Source organism: Barbatula barbatula (genome assembly GCF_947034865.1).
Source record: "Barbatula barbatula genome assembly, chromosome: 6".
Classification (NCBI taxonomy): domain Eukaryota; kingdom Metazoa; phylum Chordata; class Actinopteri; order Cypriniformes; family Nemacheilidae; genus Barbatula; species Barbatula barbatula.
Window position 1 is genome coordinate 17,172,472 of NC_136765.1, and position 19,039 is coordinate 17,191,510.

At 39.1% G+C, this 19,039-nt stretch overlaps 2 protein-coding genes across 4 annotated transcripts in view; one reads left to right on the top strand and one right to left on the bottom strand.

Moving 5' to 3' along the window:
* The window catches only part of ttc7b (tetratricopeptide repeat domain 7B), a 31,402-nt gene extending 14,276 nt beyond the window's left edge, over window positions 1-17,126 (bottom strand). For 2 of the 3 annotated variants that reach the window (XM_079459220.1, XM_079459219.1), the window contains exons 1-17: window positions 16,943-17,115; window positions 15,812-15,966; window positions 14,841-15,009; window positions 11,925-12,058; window positions 9,643-9,764; window positions 8,177-8,255; window positions 7,334-7,506; window positions 6,984-7,047; window positions 6,644-6,781; window positions 5,812-5,895; window positions 5,449-5,553; window positions 5,185-5,302; window positions 4,446-4,503; window positions 4,212-4,284; window positions 3,709-3,869; window positions 1,662-1,778; window positions 518-615 (exon numbers count right to left, since the gene is read on the bottom strand). In XM_079459220.1, coding sequence (XP_079315346.1) covers window positions 518-615; window positions 1,662-1,778; window positions 3,709-3,869; window positions 4,212-4,284; window positions 4,446-4,503; window positions 5,185-5,302; window positions 5,449-5,553; window positions 5,812-5,895; window positions 6,644-6,781; window positions 6,984-7,047; window positions 7,334-7,506; window positions 8,177-8,255; window positions 9,643-9,764; window positions 11,925-12,058; window positions 14,841-15,009; window positions 15,812-15,966; window positions 16,943-17,063 — 1,969 coding nt within the window. In that variant the 5' untranslated portion in view covers window positions 17,064-17,115. Of the gene's footprint in view, window positions 1-517; window positions 616-1,661; window positions 1,779-3,708; window positions 3,870-4,211; window positions 4,285-4,445; window positions 4,504-5,184; window positions 5,303-5,448; window positions 5,554-5,811; window positions 5,896-6,643; window positions 6,782-6,983; window positions 7,048-7,333; window positions 7,507-8,176; window positions 8,256-9,642; window positions 9,765-11,924; window positions 12,059-14,840; window positions 15,010-15,811; window positions 15,967-16,942 lie in introns of all 3 variants that reach the window. The other variant, XM_079459221.1, reaches the window with a different exon arrangement.
* Window positions 17,127-17,480: 354 nt separating this feature from the next.
* Window positions 17,481-18,962, top strand: mrpl57 (mitochondrial ribosomal protein L57). Its single transcript, XM_079459254.1, has 2 exons — window positions 17,481-17,521; window positions 17,934-18,962. Exon 2 carries the CDS (start codon window positions 17,965-17,967, stop codon window positions 18,268-18,270), a length of 306 nt encoding a protein of 101 aa, XP_079315380.1. The 5' UTR covers window positions 17,481-17,521; window positions 17,934-17,964; the 3' UTR covers window positions 18,271-18,962.
* Window positions 18,963-19,039: the final 77 nt, after the last annotated feature.

Here is a 19,039-nt window from a genome sequence, read left to right on the forward strand (position 1 = left end):
AGTGCTGCTGTTCAATTACCAGCGTTCTAAGAAAATATATTTTTGTTTTGTAAAAGAATGAAAGCCATACAGGTTAGAAATGACAACAGAATTTTTCTTTAATGATAATGTAGTAATCTGTTTCACAAACCCAGGCAGTTTTATCAGCTCAGTTGGACTAAATTGTCTATTCAGACTGTCTGGAGTCTACACAGTAAAACACCAAATCATTTCAAATGAATTTTTTATAACGTGACCCCTTTAAAACAAAGAATTAAAGCACAGACTGCATGACAACTATTCATCTCTGCAGCTCCTCAGACTTTAAGCCATTAATTATAGTTCTTCTTTTTAAGTGTGTTTATGAGACATATTGAGCAATCCCAAAAAAGACAGAAAAGCTGATGTCGGTTGTCTTGGTAACCTTCCAAGGTATGCATAGGCTGCATGAAAGAAACAGCTATCACACTAACTATAATGATACAGAGGATGTGATGTAGATTTGCACATGTATGTGTGTGTGTGTGTGCCCGCTCACCCGTCTCTGCATCACTGAAGTCAGGCAGTGTCATGGCATTCAGCTGGCGACGGTCAGCGACAGCTCTGTCTAACAGACTGCTCCCTCTCCCAGAATCACTACACAAACAAACACACATGGTGAAGAGAAGAAAATGGCCATTAAGACATTCAAATGAGAGACAGAATCAAGTGCTCGGACAGATGATATTTGCTCATCAAAACACACGCACACACAAAGAATGATGAAACCCATAGAAACTTCACATCTTGCACAGCTAGACAGATCTTAACATCTTGTGGCACACTACTGTAGCACACATAAAATGACTATGCATATGTAAATGACACTATTAATGAGGAAAAAATAAATACTGAAATAAAAGAAATAATATTCTACTCCCTATATATGGCATCCTTAATAGATAACGTATTTACGTGTTCTCCAGAGCAGTTTGTCCGCTTAGGGCTACTATAGAAACAACATGACAAATTCGATGTAAGGGGACTCGTGGTGTACGTAGAAAGAAATACCTTATTCCAAGGTAATAAAACATTTTTTACACACCTCTCAAGAAATATATATTGTATCGCATTTCTGTCTATAGATCCTCAGGGAGAGGAGCCGGGACCTCTATTTCTAAAGCATTGATATTAAGGGCTTCAATTTCTCTCATGTACGAGTGTTATTCTCCGTCTCCCCTGCGTCCAACATCCTTGCACAGACTGGGGACTGTTCGGATACAAGGACAACCAATTCTACCAGTGGGGGTCCTGCCAAAGCGGCACAACCCCCTGGAAAGAGGGGGGGGGGGTACCACGATATGTGGCGATGACAAGGTAACTGTGTCGGGGAGCTAATTGGTCTCTGGTGGGCCGTCACCGGTTACTGACTTCAGGACAGTTTGACAGGAAAAGCTGGAGGGTTCTGACAGCGGGGGGCTGCTATTTCAGCCATTAGAAGAGCAAGAGAGCGGGAGAGAGAGAGCAGGACTGAATCATGGTATGCAGCACTGGTACGAACTGTGCTTTTATTTATTTTTAATGAAGGTGTGGTGAGCTCACAGTCAGAGACATGCTGTGTCGTCTTATGTGTTGATGGTTCATGCGGACACTTGAGCTTCTAGGATTCACGTGTCAACAGTGTGTATAGTGTGTGTGTGTACCTGGGGTTGGTGAGGTTGTAACAGGACTTCCAGATCTGCAGCATGCGTTTGCAGGAGAGCAGCGCCTCCTCGGGTCCTCGACACAATGTCTCCAACTTCACCTTGGTGAATAAAAGACTGACAAGAGAAGAAAAAGAAAGAAGTATAACTTGTTTATTTCCTCTCGTTCACACCTCTGTGTCTTCCTGCCACAGTTCTGTCTTTCTATCGCCCAGTCATCTCTCCCTCCTGAATGTCTAGTGAAGTGTTGTTAAAAACAAATCAAAGCAAATGCTCATCTCTTTTAAATGGACAGGTCAGGAAGATTATGCTGTATCTGCTGAAATATTTTCAAATGAACTGACCAACAGATTCATGAACTGTATACATCCAGAGTGAGGAAAAGGGCTCAGAAAATCACTCTGGATTCCTCACATCCAAGTTACCCCATCTTTGAACTTTTGCCATCTGGCCGGCACTTCAGAGCCGCAACTACCAGGACCGTCAGGCACAAGAACAGTTTCTTCCCCCAGGCAATCTACCTCATGAACAGTTAAATGGAAAAGCACTCAGTTATGCAATAAAAATGTGCAATATCCTTATATTTATTTGTTACCCCTCCATCCTAGTACATCCCAAATTCCTTGTATGCGCAAGCATACTTGGCAATAAAGCTCTTTCTGATTCTGATATGTATTGTTAACGTGGATGTCTTGTATATTGTGTGTTGTATATAATGTTTTTGTTTTATTATGCATATGTGCAGTATATTGTATATAATGTTTGTTAGTAATGTTTGTGGTATAACGTGTATGTGCAGTAAAATGTGTTATACAATAGGGTGTTACAATTGTTTCGTCTGGTATGTTTGTGTATTGCTTATAAGGTTGGTGGTGTATTGTATCTCATCTTGTAAAAACATCTGGATTTCACACTCTCATTTCTACAGGAAGCAGATCTGCTCGCAGACACCAAGTGTGTGGTGAGTGAACATCCCACAAAAAGTGCCACTGTTGAGAGTGCAGATGGGCATTTCTATAATCAGATATGACAGAGTGTAAGAAGCTCCAGCTGGTGTGAAGCGTATAAAGTAGAAAACACACAAAACTGCTCCTCTGAAAAGCTTCAAGCTAAATCGAGACCAGTTTGTGACTGCAAACCGGCTGCAGCATCTGAAGGCTGCACTGATCTGAGAACTCTGACAGCACATTATCATCGGCAGTTCTTTCATCTAAGCTGTATCTAGCGTGCAGGGTGCACTGCTAAGACGCCCACTTAATATTGTGTGTGTATAAAATAAGGAGAGTTGGATATTCTGTTGCGTTTCCTTTCAAGGCAATGAAGCAAAATAAAAGTGATACACTCGCATACATACACAGATGCTGAAATTCACAGTACTGGACAAAACCAAAACCCTCCAAGGCATAAAATGGTGAAAAAAGAGAGGCATGGTAAAGGGGAAGCAAAAATACATTTTCGTTTGCATATTACGTAAGTTGTTAAAATACATAGCCTGCGGACAAAACACACACACACACACACACACACAGAATTACAGAGATGGAGGGAACACTGATCAAATCAAATGAGATACCGCACACACATGCACAGAGTTCTTGCTTTTCTAATTGAATAGGCCTGGAGTGGATATCTTCCCATCTATCCCAGCTGCTACAGCGAACACAAACATTCTCATTACAGTGGGCACTGTAGCTTGCCTCCTAAATGTCTAAACACTGCCTGTCACAGTATGTGTGAGCGGGTGTCTTACAAATCTGTGTAAAAAAACACCACCCTATCATCTGCTCAGCTATGATTGGTTCCCTGATTCAGTAGTCTCCACCCATCTCTCTGACTGGCTGTTGTCAAACCTTGCAAACACGATCCTATTTATGCATCACAAAACAAGCCATTCTCCAACATACATTACATCCACGCATTTGGCAGACTTGCAGGGCATTTAAGCTACACATTTTTTTCATTATATATGTTCCCTTGGGATCGAACGCATGATGCTAAAGCAATGGTCCACCAATTATGCTACAGTGACAGAGAGTGAATGACTCACACAAAGTTCTCGGGGTACTCGCTGAGGGCCATCTCAATGATGTTGAGTGCATCATGGTAGTGCTTCTGTGCTGACAGCAACAAGGCCAGCAGATGCAGAGAATGAACATCATCACCCTGCAGCTGTAACGCCTGCCGTACATAACCCAGAGCCTCTGGAATCTACCACACACACACAGAAAATAGGCTTTTATTTGAATTTCTGTGTAACCTTGAATATAAAAAAAAATAAGATTAAGATATTTTGAAGAATTTATGAAAGCAAACAGTTCTGGGTCACTTTGGACTACCATTGCAATATTTCCCACTATGGTAGTCAATGTTGGCAAGAAAAATTCTCTGGGTTCATCTTATTCAGAACCAAGAAGATTATACAGATTTAAAACAAATTAGGGGTGATTAAATGAAGACAAACATTTTATTTTGGGGTGAACTGTGCCTTTAAACCTGCTATAGGAATAATGAGATGCTTGAATACCTGTGTGTGAGGAATGATTTTCTTACCTGTCGAGACACAGCCAGCTGGAGTGCAAGATAGAAAACAGCCAGATGATCAGTGGGGGATAGACTCTGTGCCCTGAGGATAAGAGAAACATAGTGTGTGTTAAGAGAGAGAGAGAAAGAGAAAGAGAGAGAGAGAGAGAGAGAGAGAGAGAGAGAGAGAGAGAGAGAGAGAGAGGAGAGGGAGAGGGAGAGGGAGAGGGAGAGGGAGAGGGAGAGGGAGAGAAAGAGACTTGCCTCTGGAAAGCACTCAGTGCCTTTTTCTGATACTCTTCCTGCATTCCTCGAAGTGATGCTGTAAACACAGAACAGAAGTGTGAGAAGATTGTAAATATGATGACAGGTTAGAACCAGCTGCTAAGGTTTCAGAAACCCTGAACATTAAAGTTACAGAAAGGTTAACACATCCAATTCACCCAAAAATAACAATTCTGTTGTAATAATTCACCTTCGAGTTGTTTCAAATATGTTTACATTACTTTGTTCTGATGAACACAGAGAACGATTTTTGGAAGAAGGCTTGTATTGATAAAGTTCTTGGCAACCATTGACTACGACAGTAAAAATTACAAGGGTAGTCAAAAGTGCCCCAGAACTGTTTGCTTTTCTACATTCTTCAAATTATCTTCTTCTGTGTTCAACAGAATAAAGAAATTTACAAAGCAAATTTCCCCAATATGGTAGGCAATAATAATAAACCAAGAACTGTTTGTGGACAAGCATTCTTCCAAACATCGTTTTCTGAGTTCATCAGAACAAAGACATTTATACTGATTTCAAACAACTCGAGGGTGAGGAAATGATGACAGAATTTTCATTTTTGGGTGAACTGTTCCTTTAAAGTAAGCAGCGAAAGTGCATTTGTTACAGTATTTTAGAAATTGTGCTATTCAACATTACATCGTACAGAGAAAACATCCAGAATTTTAAGGGTATACAAAAGGTACAGAGCGCATCCTGTTTCAGGTATGCTCACCATCTGTGGCCTTCAGACTGTAGACAAGCCCGATAGCTAGATATCCTTTAGCCCTGAATTCAGCTGCCTTCTCACCCATATCAATCACCATCTTAGCAAAGCGCTCACCCTCTTCCAGCTAAAATACACAAACACACACCCCATGTCATCAGCATCTCACTGTTCATGGATGGCCAAACAGTAATGGATTTACAAAGTTGTAAACAGGTCAGTGTCAGTTCTCTGGTTGAGTCTGCACGTTTCCCATGATTCTCCTTTTATTACCCAGTGCAGGTTTCCAATGCACAGCTTGACAGCCAGAAGTGGAATGGTGGGATCGTCCGGCCTCAGTCTGATACACTCCCTCAGAACCTTTACTGCTCGAGCAGACTACACACACACACACACACACACACACACACACACAGACAGAATAGTGTAAACAGGAAATTAACTAATTGTTTGTCTGGTAAGGGTTAAAGTTGAGTTTACTCAACACAGGGTTGTGCAAATTTCTGAATAAAAGGCTTGCAATTCATTTGTGTTAATATGAAATGCGTCCCTCAAATACAAGAAATTGAATCAGAATTTTAATGTAATTCTCAATTTAACTTTAAATGGAACAGTTGAGCAAAATAAAACACTGACCTTCCCAGCAGCCATCAAAGACAAAGCTAGCTGGAACCAGAGATGAAACTCCTCAAAGGCAAACTTCATGGCTCTCTCGAGGCACTAAGGAGAGGAAAAATTAATAAAACTTCAATTACACCGATAAGGACAGAAAACAATAGCTGTGATGAGCCAAATACGCATGCCCGCACGCACGCAGGCACACTATAACCATGGGTCAAACTCAGAGCCTCCTGTTTCAGATTACCCAGAGTGCCGTGGGGTTTCCAGCATGTCTCTGAGGCATTACAGTTAATCACACTAGCAGCTTAGCAGAGCGCTATTTCATCAATATAACAATAAAAGCTACACACACAAACACATGACACCGCAGAGCTGATATGTGCGTACAATATGGCACTCTTGGGGACCCGTGCACACACGATCACAAAATTCCTGACTTTGAAGAACTTCCTACACAACAAAGTTATACGAACACCAATATTGGCAGGATCACCATCATCACGATTAACAGATGCTGGGACAAATGGAAAGAAAAAATCTTCCCAAGTACACCAACTAAAACATCACACATCACTAACACTATAAAATCTCTTCTCTTTGTCTGGCTGTTCTTTCTATCAGACATCTACAACTTCAAAATGAACCAAGGCTGTCTGAAAATGAAAGATGCTTTAGATGTAATGCACAAGAAGGAACACACAAACACAAACACACACTTCACACACACACACACTTGAACACAGATCTTGTTACCACAGCAACCACACCAGGGCATTTAACTGCTCCTGCTGAAGGAATACAGTATTCCTGTATGCTCCCATGTTAAGGAGTGTGGGCGGAGCCTTACCTCTGACAGCATTTCGTACTGTCCACGTCGGCCGAGCGCAATGGTCAGCAAGTCGTACACTAGCGAGGCGCTCTGCAGACTGATGATTCGGTCATTATTGTGCTCGGGGATTCGGCTCAAAACAGCGTCTCTGTTAGCCTGTGACAAATACATTTAAAGCCAAATGAACACAACTCTCTTGATGCACATTTAGATTAAGCTTAGATCAAGTTAACAGAATCTTTGATTTGTCTGCTCTTCTTGTGAATACATATTTAAGATCCTGTAACAGTGGTGAAATCTTAAATAAAACCTCTGAAACCAAAATTCAGAGGGTGACTCAAGTTTTACTGTGACTCACCATGGACTCACTTATTAACAACAGAAGTAAAGCCTCTTCGGTGTTCTCCTGTGGACAAAACAAGCTTGAGACAGCAAGAGAAAAAAAGAGACAGAAAAGGAGATTGAGATAAATGAAAAATGTCTTGCAATAATACTTTATAAAATGCATAACATTCTTCCAAATATCTTTCTCTCTGTTTAACGGAACAAATAAATGTATACATGTTTTAAACAATTTGGGGGAAGTTATTCATGACAGAATTTTAATTTTGGGTGGAAAATCCCTTTGATCGAATCTGAATCTTTTTAGTGACAAGTTATGTCCCTGTTCACACTAAAAGTAAATTTGGACAAATGTACGTGTCCTACTTCTCTCCTGAGTAGATACGTGGGCGGCGGCTGAGGGCGTAGTCCTTAGCGTGGGCAGTGTGTCTGAGTGGATCGTCGAGAGGGGAGTGGTGAGGGGGATCTTCCAGTGGGTTCCAATAACTTTGTTCACACATGCCCCGCAGCAAGATCTCTGCAAGCTGCCTGGCAATAGTCTAAACATACACGCACATCTTATATTTACTGTATGTCTAAATTAAATGTGGATGATTCTTCTAAAATAAGCAATTTCTAATAATAATGATATTTATTTATTTACAAAATCACTTGACAATGAATCATGATTGAATCACACATAAGTTTAACACACAAATAGACACAAATGTGCAAGGTTAGTATATATATATATATATGGTTTCATCTTTACAACATAAAGTGCATGCGCACTCTTGTCACCCCAACTGAACTTCCGGTACACATTCATAAACAATAGAGTGCCTGTAGATTATTTATGATAACAATCAAAGAACAGTTACTTGGCTGAACTTGTCTCTCCAATATTTAGAATTTAGACTGTGATACCAAGCTAGATGTCATTGAACCATACGGTTTGTTTGAATGAGACCGAATTACAAGACCCATTCAACAAATTGTTTGTAAATAAAATGACAAAACTAAACCAATCGTTTATTTAATACTATTATTATACAGTAAAAAAATAATAAATTAATATTAACATACATATATGTTAATAGGAATAGTTATTATTATTAGACACTAGCCAAACACAAACCGGAAGTTAACTGGGGTTCAGCCGCGCGTGTCCGATGAAACGGTCTTTGGTATCTAATCTTTTACAAAGAAAAATATGTCAACATTTCTTACCATACGAAGGTTCTGAGTGGTCCTGGTCTCAACGGCTCGGAGAATTTCTCGGAAACGGCCGACACCTCGGGTCAGGTTACTGTAGTAATGGGAAAATGGAAGAAAAGAGGAAAAGGAGATCCATTGAATCACCTCTAGAGATTCAAACAAACCTGACATCAACAAACCTTACATCAACTCACACACACAGCCTCAGGCCCGGTCAGGTCAGAACTCTTCTATGATTTAATGAGCACAAGCATCGAGCACTCAAACTAATACAGCTGCATCTCAGCGGACAGGAAGTTATCGGAGCCTTAACAGCAGCAATTACCACTAACACCTAGATCAATGGCCAACAATTTGCATAAATGAACATGTGTAAACGTGTGCATTGTTATTGTTGTGAGACGCCAGTCAATAGCTTGGGTCAATATTTCCATTAGACTGCGGCGTTTCACAGCTTAAATAGCATTTCACAGCTTGAATAGATCTTCAATCTTAAAATGGAATTTAAGAAGACATTTTATCATTAAAAACAGTCCACAACTAATCTCTGACGTCCACGTACATGCAGCACACAAGAGCCGAAGAGTATGCAAATATGTGACCTGTCTGGTTTGTGTGTGCGGTGAGGTTCAAAGATGCTGCTTTGCATCATTTATGGGCCTAACAGATACATTTCCCACAATGCACCACTACACTGGTCATATTTCACACAGATGCATTACAAACACTGACAGATGCCCCACCTGTAACAATATAGAGGATCCCCTACCGCAAACTCACCGCACAAATAAAAAAATGCATAAATACAAGCTCACATTTGCATTTTCATACAATTCACAGGAGAGGTGCCAACCACTACAGTAAGACAACAAAACAGATGAGTGCACATCTAGGTGGGGGACACCTGTCAGCAAGCAGCGGCCTCTGAATTGGACAAGAGGACACAATGCAGGAACAGGATGAGAGATGGACAGCTTATCTTTTATTCTCTAGTCAGCAACTCATAGTGTATTTTACAAAAACAACTCCTTAGTGGAAGTGCATGTGAAGCTCAAATTTATTTAATTGGAGTTTATATTAAGACTTTATTGATTTATTCATTAATTTCCTTTAAAAGCTGCCAATATGTAGACTACTATGTTTTGGAACAGCAGTATGGGTGTATCTGCTACAGTAAAAGCAAAGGCACTATTCTATGTGAAAGAAGTGGTGAGATACATACGAATAGTCGTCATACACACGGCTTCATAACGTAGATGCCGCGGTGCAAGAAGGAAAGCGTGGCATCAGAATACAATGACACACAAACATCAACGGCTGTGAACTACTGAGGTTTAGCGGATACAAGTAAATGGAGTTCATCTCAGAGGGCAGAATAGATGATGAACCATTGTGAAGAACGTTTGGAGTTTAGTCAAAGGTCTGACCATTCAATACTACAAAGAACATAAACACACCCACATAAGTGAAGCACTCACCCATTTTTGAAATGGATAACATGTGCCCTCTGAAGTCCAGTTTCCAGGAAGTAGCCAAGTTCCTGTTCCTGTGTGACCGGGCCAGGCTTTGGACTGCGGTTCTGAATCCCAGCACTAAGGGCCTGATAACAAGAAGACCTTTTACTACCACATAATATCAATCGATGTCAACACAAGATCAATCTCTCATTCCTAGTCATTGTAGATTTTCCATTTCCTGTTAGTTCTTACTCAAATACAGAGCACATCTTAAAGGGATAGTCTCCCGTCATTTACACCCCTGTATGTCATTTCCAACATGTATGACTTTCTTTCAACTGCAATACAGAAAATAAAATATTTTGAAGAACGCTGGTAACTAAACAACGATGGCCCCATAAACTCATATAGACACAAAACCACAGACATTTCGCAAAATAATTGTGTTCCACAAAAGAAAAAGTCATACACACGCTTTAAACGAAATGAGGTTGAATAAATGTTTTGGGTAAACTCTTCCTTTAAAAAGAAGTTATGTTTAGAGATATGTTTAATACACGTATTCAGGGATCGGTTAGGACAGGATGGTGGTTCGGATGGTGAGCCATGAAGGTCAAACATAAAACTACAGCTGCACTTAAAAAAATGCAGCATCAACACTGCAGTAGAACACAAGCTTTTCTCTCCTGACATCACTCACTTTCCCTCCCTGCCTCTCCATCTCTTTAATCCCCTCCAACACTAAAGCAGTAAATAAGGAACACCAGCCAGGGGAATGAATCTGCACTCTACTCTCCAAAACATAAAATAATATACAGAAGAAAGATATCGTCTCATTCCGGAAGAAAAAGACCTTTGAGTTTTTACAGGCTTTGATTGTAAATTGAAGTGCATGGATAGGACAGGAGGGGATTAGTCTGACGGTTGGCTGCCCCTCACTTTGCCCCTCTGCAGCAGTACTGTGTAAATCTGTCCTTGGCTAAAATGTATTTTTTGACATTTCCATTGGTCATCAAGAACGAAACAAAAACCATGCATGAAATCGGTTAATAGAAAACATAATCTAAATAGAATTGCAAAACAATGCTAAGTAGAATAAACTCTCTAAAGCATTGTAATTTTTTCTTAGAAACTTCTGAATCAATGCACTCAAATTCACATTAAAGGTGCTGTGTCATTTTTTTAAGGACCTTTGACAGAAATGCAATATAATATACATGTCTTCAGAGTACTACTTAATGAAGCGTTATGTTTTTATTACCTTAGAATGAGCAATTCCTATATACATACACCACGGGTCCCCTTTTACATGGAATTTGCCATGTTGTTTCTACAGTAGCCCTAAACAGACAAGCAGCTCTACAGAAAGCAAAGAAGCGAAAACATGACGACATCTTAGAGGCCGTTTCCACAAAACCTTTTCAACAAAAAACTGAAAACTTTTTATGCGTTTTGGCTGTTCATTTACACTGAACCCGCAACCTTTTGAATACGGGTCTCAAAGTGCAGGTTTCTGAAAACGCTGGCATTATCGTTTCCGTTTAACGGAACAGTTTTCCAAAAACGATAACGTCATACAAATGCGTATTATGCATTTAGTCTGTATGCTCGAGTATTAGCCAAACAATAATGGCGGCCTCCATGCTGCATGTTTGTGCCGTGTGACATACTTTTTTCTGCACCACTACAACCAGCGGAGACATAGTATTTTTATACCCGCTAATATAAACGCACATATACACCGACAAAGTTTATTAAAAGCACTTTTAGATTAAAACAGGGGATGCATATGTGCGCAGGCACGTAGTGTTGCTTAACAGCGCAACATCACTATCCACTGGCCTGGCATGCACAATACATAGTTGTTATTCATTTTTTTGCAGATCATTTTGATAACGCTGTAATCTGTAAATGAAACTATTGAAAAATGCGGAAGAAAAACGTTTCAGCTTTATAGTGTTAACGTATACTTAGTCATGTGTCAGCCACCGTAGTACTTTCGAAAGGGAGGGGTGAAGTGACCTCCCGACTAGATTCCACTAAATTTCAAACACTGGACCTTAAAAATGAATAATTATGTTCATTTATAAAGCATGCACATGACAAAGATTATTAAAAACTTGGTAGCCATATAGACAAATTGTTTGGTTTTTAAGTGGATTGAAACTGAATAATGAGGTGGCCCGAGATTCATACCCTTAATACTAGGATTGTTATGTTTGTTATGCTTGATTTATATGACATGAACATAATGATCTTCAGTGTCATTGTTCTAGTCTAGATCAACAGGAAATGTGTAATACCTTTTCTACCTCCTGAAGATACAGCAAGGCAATGTCTCCAGACTTCTCATAGCAAGTGATGATCTCCTGGTCTTTGTCAGCATTACGATTGGACAGCGATGGGGATGCCGCAGGCACCTTTTCCAGACAAAGACCTACAAATAAACAACAACCAAAAAAAAAATCAACCACAGGAAAGACACTTTATGTTCTCGGATACTACAAGATGCAGAGGGATGTGGCAATTTAGGTCTTAATACAATCATTGAAATGTGCTTACATGAAGAATGAAGGACAACCGAAGAAATACATTGAATGTTTTTGAGCTTCAGATTCTCAGCTTCATATCTTAAATTACTAGGTCTCATTTTAGCAGATCAAACAAACTTCATCCGTAAGGGTCTTGAATAGCAATAATGCTAGACATGGCCTAAACTAATCCTGAATTCAGTGTTACTGAGCATGAGGACAGCTCTGCATGTAGGTTCTCAATATTGTATAATGCAGTGAAATAAATCCCATCTGCACAACAAGGAATTCTACATCAATCCCAATTCAATTGATTCATGAACCACTCCAATCTACTTTTTATGATCTGATCTTCATTTTTAAAGATAAATCATTAATTCTCATATGGTCAAACTGAACGTGATGTGGTTCATTTTTGCAGTCGGAGTTTGCTTCCTTTGTCACTGCAGGACCCTGAAATATACATGTGTGAGAAAAGCAAAGACTTCAGACCAACCAGGACAGCCTTAAATGTTTTAGCATCAGACATAGGGTTGGGAATCGTTTGAATAGTCTCAATTTAGATTCTGCTTATTGATTTAGATTCTTCTCGATTCCCAGTTTCGATTCCACAGTTAAAGTAAAACATTTAGATATCAATCTGTATGGTCATTTGGCCTGCACCGTTTTGTATATAAACATTGAACCATGTTTTATCTGATTTATTACAATTTGTATTATCATATTTGACCTACATCATGGTTAAACTGTAGTTACTATAATGAATCTATGGTTATTTTGGGCTTTTATTTAGAAGTCAGTAGATCATGCAATGCAAAGATTTTCGATTCCCAACCCTAGTTAGTGATCTCTGCTCAACTGCTGGACCCGGGGCCTCGTCTAGGTCAGCCAAGAACCAATCAGTGCAGAGAAGACACACGCATGGCTACCGAGATATCTCACACAAACTGTAGTAAATCTTTGCCTTCCAGTTTAGAAATCTAAAGCCACCTCTAAAATGTCTCATTGCAAGGGAAAAACAGGCTAAAGGCAGCGCTCAGGTGGCTGGTAAACACGATAAGTGTTGTTTGTTTGGCTGCTGTTAGTATTGGGTTCTCAGAACAGATAAACCTTTAATGACAGTATGGCTTTGTGACAGGAAACAGAAACTGTAGCCCTCCTAACTACTCAAACAGCATCAATAATACACAACGTAATAAACGGATATCACAGGGTGGAGAAAACTAATAACAGTCTGGAAAGTTCTAGACCGATTCAGAAAACTGAGCCGAATAATTAATCGTGATCAGTGATGTAATAACGACGACCCAGTTGACACTGTTCATGATAATTATGAGCATAACTATAATAATAACAACCACATTAGCATTTACACAGATAATGTTGTTTACTATAAGCTTTATATTTTTAAAGAGAAAGGTTTTTTAATACTAACATGTTTAGTTTTTATAGCTTTTCATCAAAGGGCTTACGCTGTTAAGAGCCAAAAATAATTTGAGCAATTTCGCTTGGTGTTGCGGAAAAAATACACATTTCACCTCCAAATAAAAGTAAAATGTCATGACTAAGCAGGGCAGAGGGGTTTGCCTTGTTGTTCCATAGCGATGCCTACGGAAAAAATTGTGAGAAAGTATGTGTGTGTGTGTGTGTAGTCTCATTGCCTTATATGATATGGATCTTTGTACACAGAAGGTCTGAACTTGGCCTAGAAGCTCTATGGTACATTCTCTTCCATTCTGACATACATAACATTTTCATCAGTCTGTACTCCTCAAATAAATATTCCCCATCCACCTTTACAGGTTTAAAGACCCATTATACTAGCCAGATCCTAGACAAGCCCCATTACTGCATGCAGGCTCCTTTATGACCTGTATAACAGCTGCAGTAAATCTGACGCCCTAGAACAGTCCGTCACAGGCATCTCGCAGCAGCGCGAGGGTTTAATATACACAGGAGAAACGCAGAAATTGTCAGTGAGATGAAACATGTGAGTATGTGTGCGGTGGATGATTGGGACCCTCCCCTTTGGTGTAAAGGCAGCTGTCAGTCAAAGAGATGCTACCATCCTGCAGTTTTCCCCCAGAGCATCACAGAACCGTCGACCCATCATAACTCTGATCACCTCACACTGTGGTCCTGGCAAAGATTTACTGTGCCTGGTACTAAAAATGTGTGCATGTACGCACAGCAAAGATTTAGAAAAACACCCTTTAAATTCACAATTCAATGCTGCCACCCAAAGGCCAAAATATGAACTGCAATAAATGATGCAGCATCTAGCCATGATGATGGTACAGGAGACAGCTAAAATAAAATTGAAACATGTATCTCTGTATAGATACATTTACAGCTTCTTACAGTATAATACAGGAGATGTATGTGAGAGGTAATACTGTAGCTTAAGCCGAAAAATATAAAAAAACATCTTCATGAAGTTCCATGAAGCTTTTAAAAAGCACAACATTGGCCTGGTCAGGGTAGTCAACAAACCGATAAACAAAGAAGTAAAAAGAGTAGCATACAGAGCACCGCTGGGGTCTAATCTCTACCATGCTTTTGGAAAAATATATATGTTTATGTCTTTATTTTTATTCATTTAAATAGCACGAAGACTGACATTGGTTATATACACAGATTATTGCACTGCTTATGCTTGCACAATAAAAAAGACAGCTGGTCTCTCACCTTTAGTGGCATAGGCCTCGGCGATCATGGAAAGTCTGTACACCGGAGCCCCAACCAGCTGCAGCTCATCCAGATTCACATAGCCGTACTGATTCAGTGCATCTCTGTAATCACCCTCTATGTAACATAGTTTAGCCATAATCAGCCTGGCTTCCTGCATGTATTCAGGCTGAGAGAGAGAAGATGGAGTCAGAAAAGAAATAAACACACCAGCCAAAGAACATTAAATCATAACCTGTTTGGACCTTATATAGACTGTTTCAGCAGTAACAACATAAACAAATGTTCTGTGGCCCAAACTTAACTTCCCTGTAGACCACGGCAAAGAATCAATAACTTAGTAGATTTAATTTAATACATTTACATTTATTCATTTGGCAGATACAATTAATATACAATAAAATATTCATAAAAAAAATGTATATTATTATTAATTAAAAATAGAATAACTTGTTATATTATTACCAAACACAGACTAACTTCGGGTCAGGCGTGTGCGTCCGATGAAACCGTTATAGAAACTAGTACTTCATTAACTCATTAAAAGGCTGTATAACTTTTATACATAGTGGGGTCCACCAGTAAAAATGAATTTTGTATTTTCATGAAAAACTAAAGAAAATGACACTATTTTCTCATATTCGGCTGGAAATCAAGCTCCATGAGTCTATGCTAATATGTGATGATGTATGTTAAAACTAAGCATGATATGAGAATGTCCCATGAATGCGAGCTGCAATAGTAACAAAAAAAATTGTTCACATGAAAATTATTTTTAAATGTGCTACACTGTAGAAATGGAGAATCTTGAATGTTTATTATTACAAATGCATATTCGAAGCTAGAAATCCACTGCAGTGATTCATAATTCACTCAGTTGCATATCTGAATAGTAATAATCTTTTTGTTGGACATGACTGTGGATCAGCTATCTCAATAAGGCACAAAGGCACTTGCTTCATGTCGTATACCTTTAAGTTTCCCCGATCAAGCGCAGCTGTCAGGTGTTTCCGAACCTCCTGAAGATGTGGTCGGGACCTGCAAGGACTGGCCCCCTGCTTGATAGGGTTTTCCTTCAAGTACTGCTGGAGTTTTGCCTCCCCCAGAAGAAGTTCCCCGAGATCATCTACAACACAAGCAAGACACAGTTCACTATTAATGAACTGTGAGAGATTATATATTTTGATAGCTTTAAGCTGTTAGTGTCCCAGGAAGAGTTGGGCCACTGGTGTGTTCAGATAGGGTCACAGACCCTAAATGCAAACAATTGAATGTAAAATAAACATTTAGACGTAATAGAAGGACAGCCTCATGCACACACATACATAAATGCACATAAAAGGAATGGGGAAAAGATCGTACTCTCATACATGCTTAAAAGAACCACAAGACAGAAATAAAACAAAGTATTGTAAAAAACGTCACCATAAAATATCAATAATAAGCTCTGTTGCAGTATTTGTAAAGCTGCATTTATTCACAATATTCCATATGCCTGTTTTGTCTATCATTGTGGAGTAGAAACCAACAAGGTTTAAGCATCGGAGCTGTCAACTGCACAGCCATATAACTGAACAGAGCATAATCCAATGGTGCACATTTAGAACCGAGCACTTTCTAACAGATCACGTGTGCTAGTTTAATCGCAAATCTTGAGTTCTCCCTCAGTCTCTGTGCTTTAAACCGTACAACTTTATTTAAACTGCTAAGGAGCAACTGAATTTACGACAGTTTTACATTTGCTTGTATGTCTTTTAGTAAGTCTACCTAGAACAATTTCAGCTTTAGAAATGCCACACTTTTGTTTATTGTTTACCTACTTCCTTGACTTCATAAACGAACTTAATTATAAGAGCAATGTCAATGTATGGACACAATTATAACATAAATCACGAAGTGTTTTCAACTGCATGTCTGAACTGTAACACCAACTAACATCTCATTTTAGACGCCTTAAAACAAACCTGTCATTCAACGAATCGTTTAGAGAAAAGTACACTGTGTAGGGATACATTGATATCGATTCTGCCCACCAGGCCTGAGACATACATTGTCCGAGCTAACAGGTTAGCCTATAGAATATGTACAGAAAACACACACACCGTTTGAGATTAGTTTCGCAGACAACTGTCGCACAAGTTCTGGTATCTTGTCCCATTGTGTCTCTGATCGACATCGCTCTATTTCAGTCTCTAATCGCGACCCGGACTTTCTGGCTGTCATCTTTCTACCTCCTCCAGACCAAAACACGACCAGCCGTAGCACAGAAACATCAAATACCGGGAATGGTCCGCTGAACATGACCCGTGAGACTTCCGGTTTATGAGACTTGAACGCTGATTGGTCGGAGGAATGTCATGTGTTTTGTGCTATCTTGTATTTTTCGTATTATTCGTATAACACGTTGGGGGTTTTTACTTACTTTTCCTATTTTAATAATAATTGTAATAATTCTGATGTAATAAAACGTCTAAAAACGTTGTTCTCCAAAATCTGGCAGCTTCAATGTCTTTAGGGCTGATTAAAGGAAGCTGCCCTTCTATGTATTTTGAAATTCATCGGTTGGGAGAGATCTTTGCACTGCAGCCTCCATTGCTGTAGGTGGCGCTGCATTAAATAAACCAATAGTGTTTTGCGGCAGTGCGTCTTCCGCATGGTGATCTTGGCTGTAGAGAGATCATGTAAGTAATCAAGTGTTTTAATGACTATTTGAAATGTTTTTATTTGTTTTCACCTCTAAACACATATATCTGTTGACACGTAGAATATTTATAGTTTCGCTGCTGTCTATTACGCAAGAGTGTTGTGGTTAACGTAGCCTTTTGCCCGTTTACAGAAACATCACTTAAGACGAAAAATAAAGTAACATAATCAGTGTCAGATATATCTTAAACAAAAACAAATGCATGTAAAGGAACTATATTTATTTCTGGTCTTTATCATTGAATTGTCTATCACATCACGAAGGTCACATCGGCCTTGTCATTTAAAGCACAGATATCAAATTCAAAAATTGGGTCCAAAAACATATATGATCATATAATCAATACATACTTGTGAATTGATGTTATAACTTATTCTGTTTTTTTACAGAATCTTTTCACAATCCATTGCTGGCTACAGGATGTTTTTGACTTTGGCACTTTTTCGGAAAGGGATCCCAGGGAAGCAGTGGATCGGGAAACACCGCCGACCACGTGCTGTCACCTGGCAGATGAAGTGCAATATGCTCAAACGACTGGAGCAGGAGGCAGAGAATGAATACTGGATCAGCCGGCCATTCATGACACTAGAACAAGAGCGAGGTCATGCAGCGCAGAGGCGGGAGTGGATGTGGAATCAAATTAAAGAAGCCAGACAAGCCAAGTTCCCTGAACACAAATACATTGCAGACCAACTAAACCATCTAAAAATCACCAAGACCTGGTGATTCCAGTTTATTAGGGCAACAAAGACTGATGGGGCAGATTGGAATGGGAGTATATTAGCTACCTTTCACAGGACTTTGATTGGATATTTGTATCTGTGTATCATATGGGTTGTGTTTATAAATTACTTCTGATCAACAAAAATATTGCTTCTCTCTTTATTATATTTCATTGTTGCAGCATTTGTAATTTTTAACAGTGTAATAGCTGTGTTATATTTTACCTTCAGAAGTGCTTTACACAAAACAAAACAAAGCATATACGGTAGGATTTGAGCAAGCTGCAATGAACTCAATAAATGTAAAATGTGGAAACTGGGAGAAATTACAAACCAATAAAAAACATCAGCTGGGCATATTTATTATACTAAATAATGCCTAGCAGAACATGGAGGCTGGTCTGAGAAATGTCTCTGTAAACCATAATCAACAACTGTTTTGATAATAATTTGTCAAATAAATAATCTTTTTGTTAACTGTAAATAAATATTACTTTATGTAGAACAAAGCCTAAACCTAACTAACTAATATTAATAAAAAACTGGCTTATTGTATAGAATATTTCATTCTTCGACCTACTTAAAAATAGCTATGAGGTGAATTAGATGTACCCAACATGTTTCATCCCATTGATTACAAATAGTGTATGTTGTTTTTCTTCCATTATTAATAAATAATATATGTATCGAGCGTTTACAGGTACATCTAAAGAAATTTCATTTCATGAAAAGGGTCTATATTTTTTGTCACTCATTTCAGTAAGCGAACCCAT

Bases quoted from the DNA above. Each gene is read 5' to 3' on its own strand.
- mrpl57 (XM_079459254.1), top strand. From the start codon at position 17,965: ATGTTTTTGACTTTGGCACTTTTTCGGAAAGGGATCCCAGGGAAGCAG.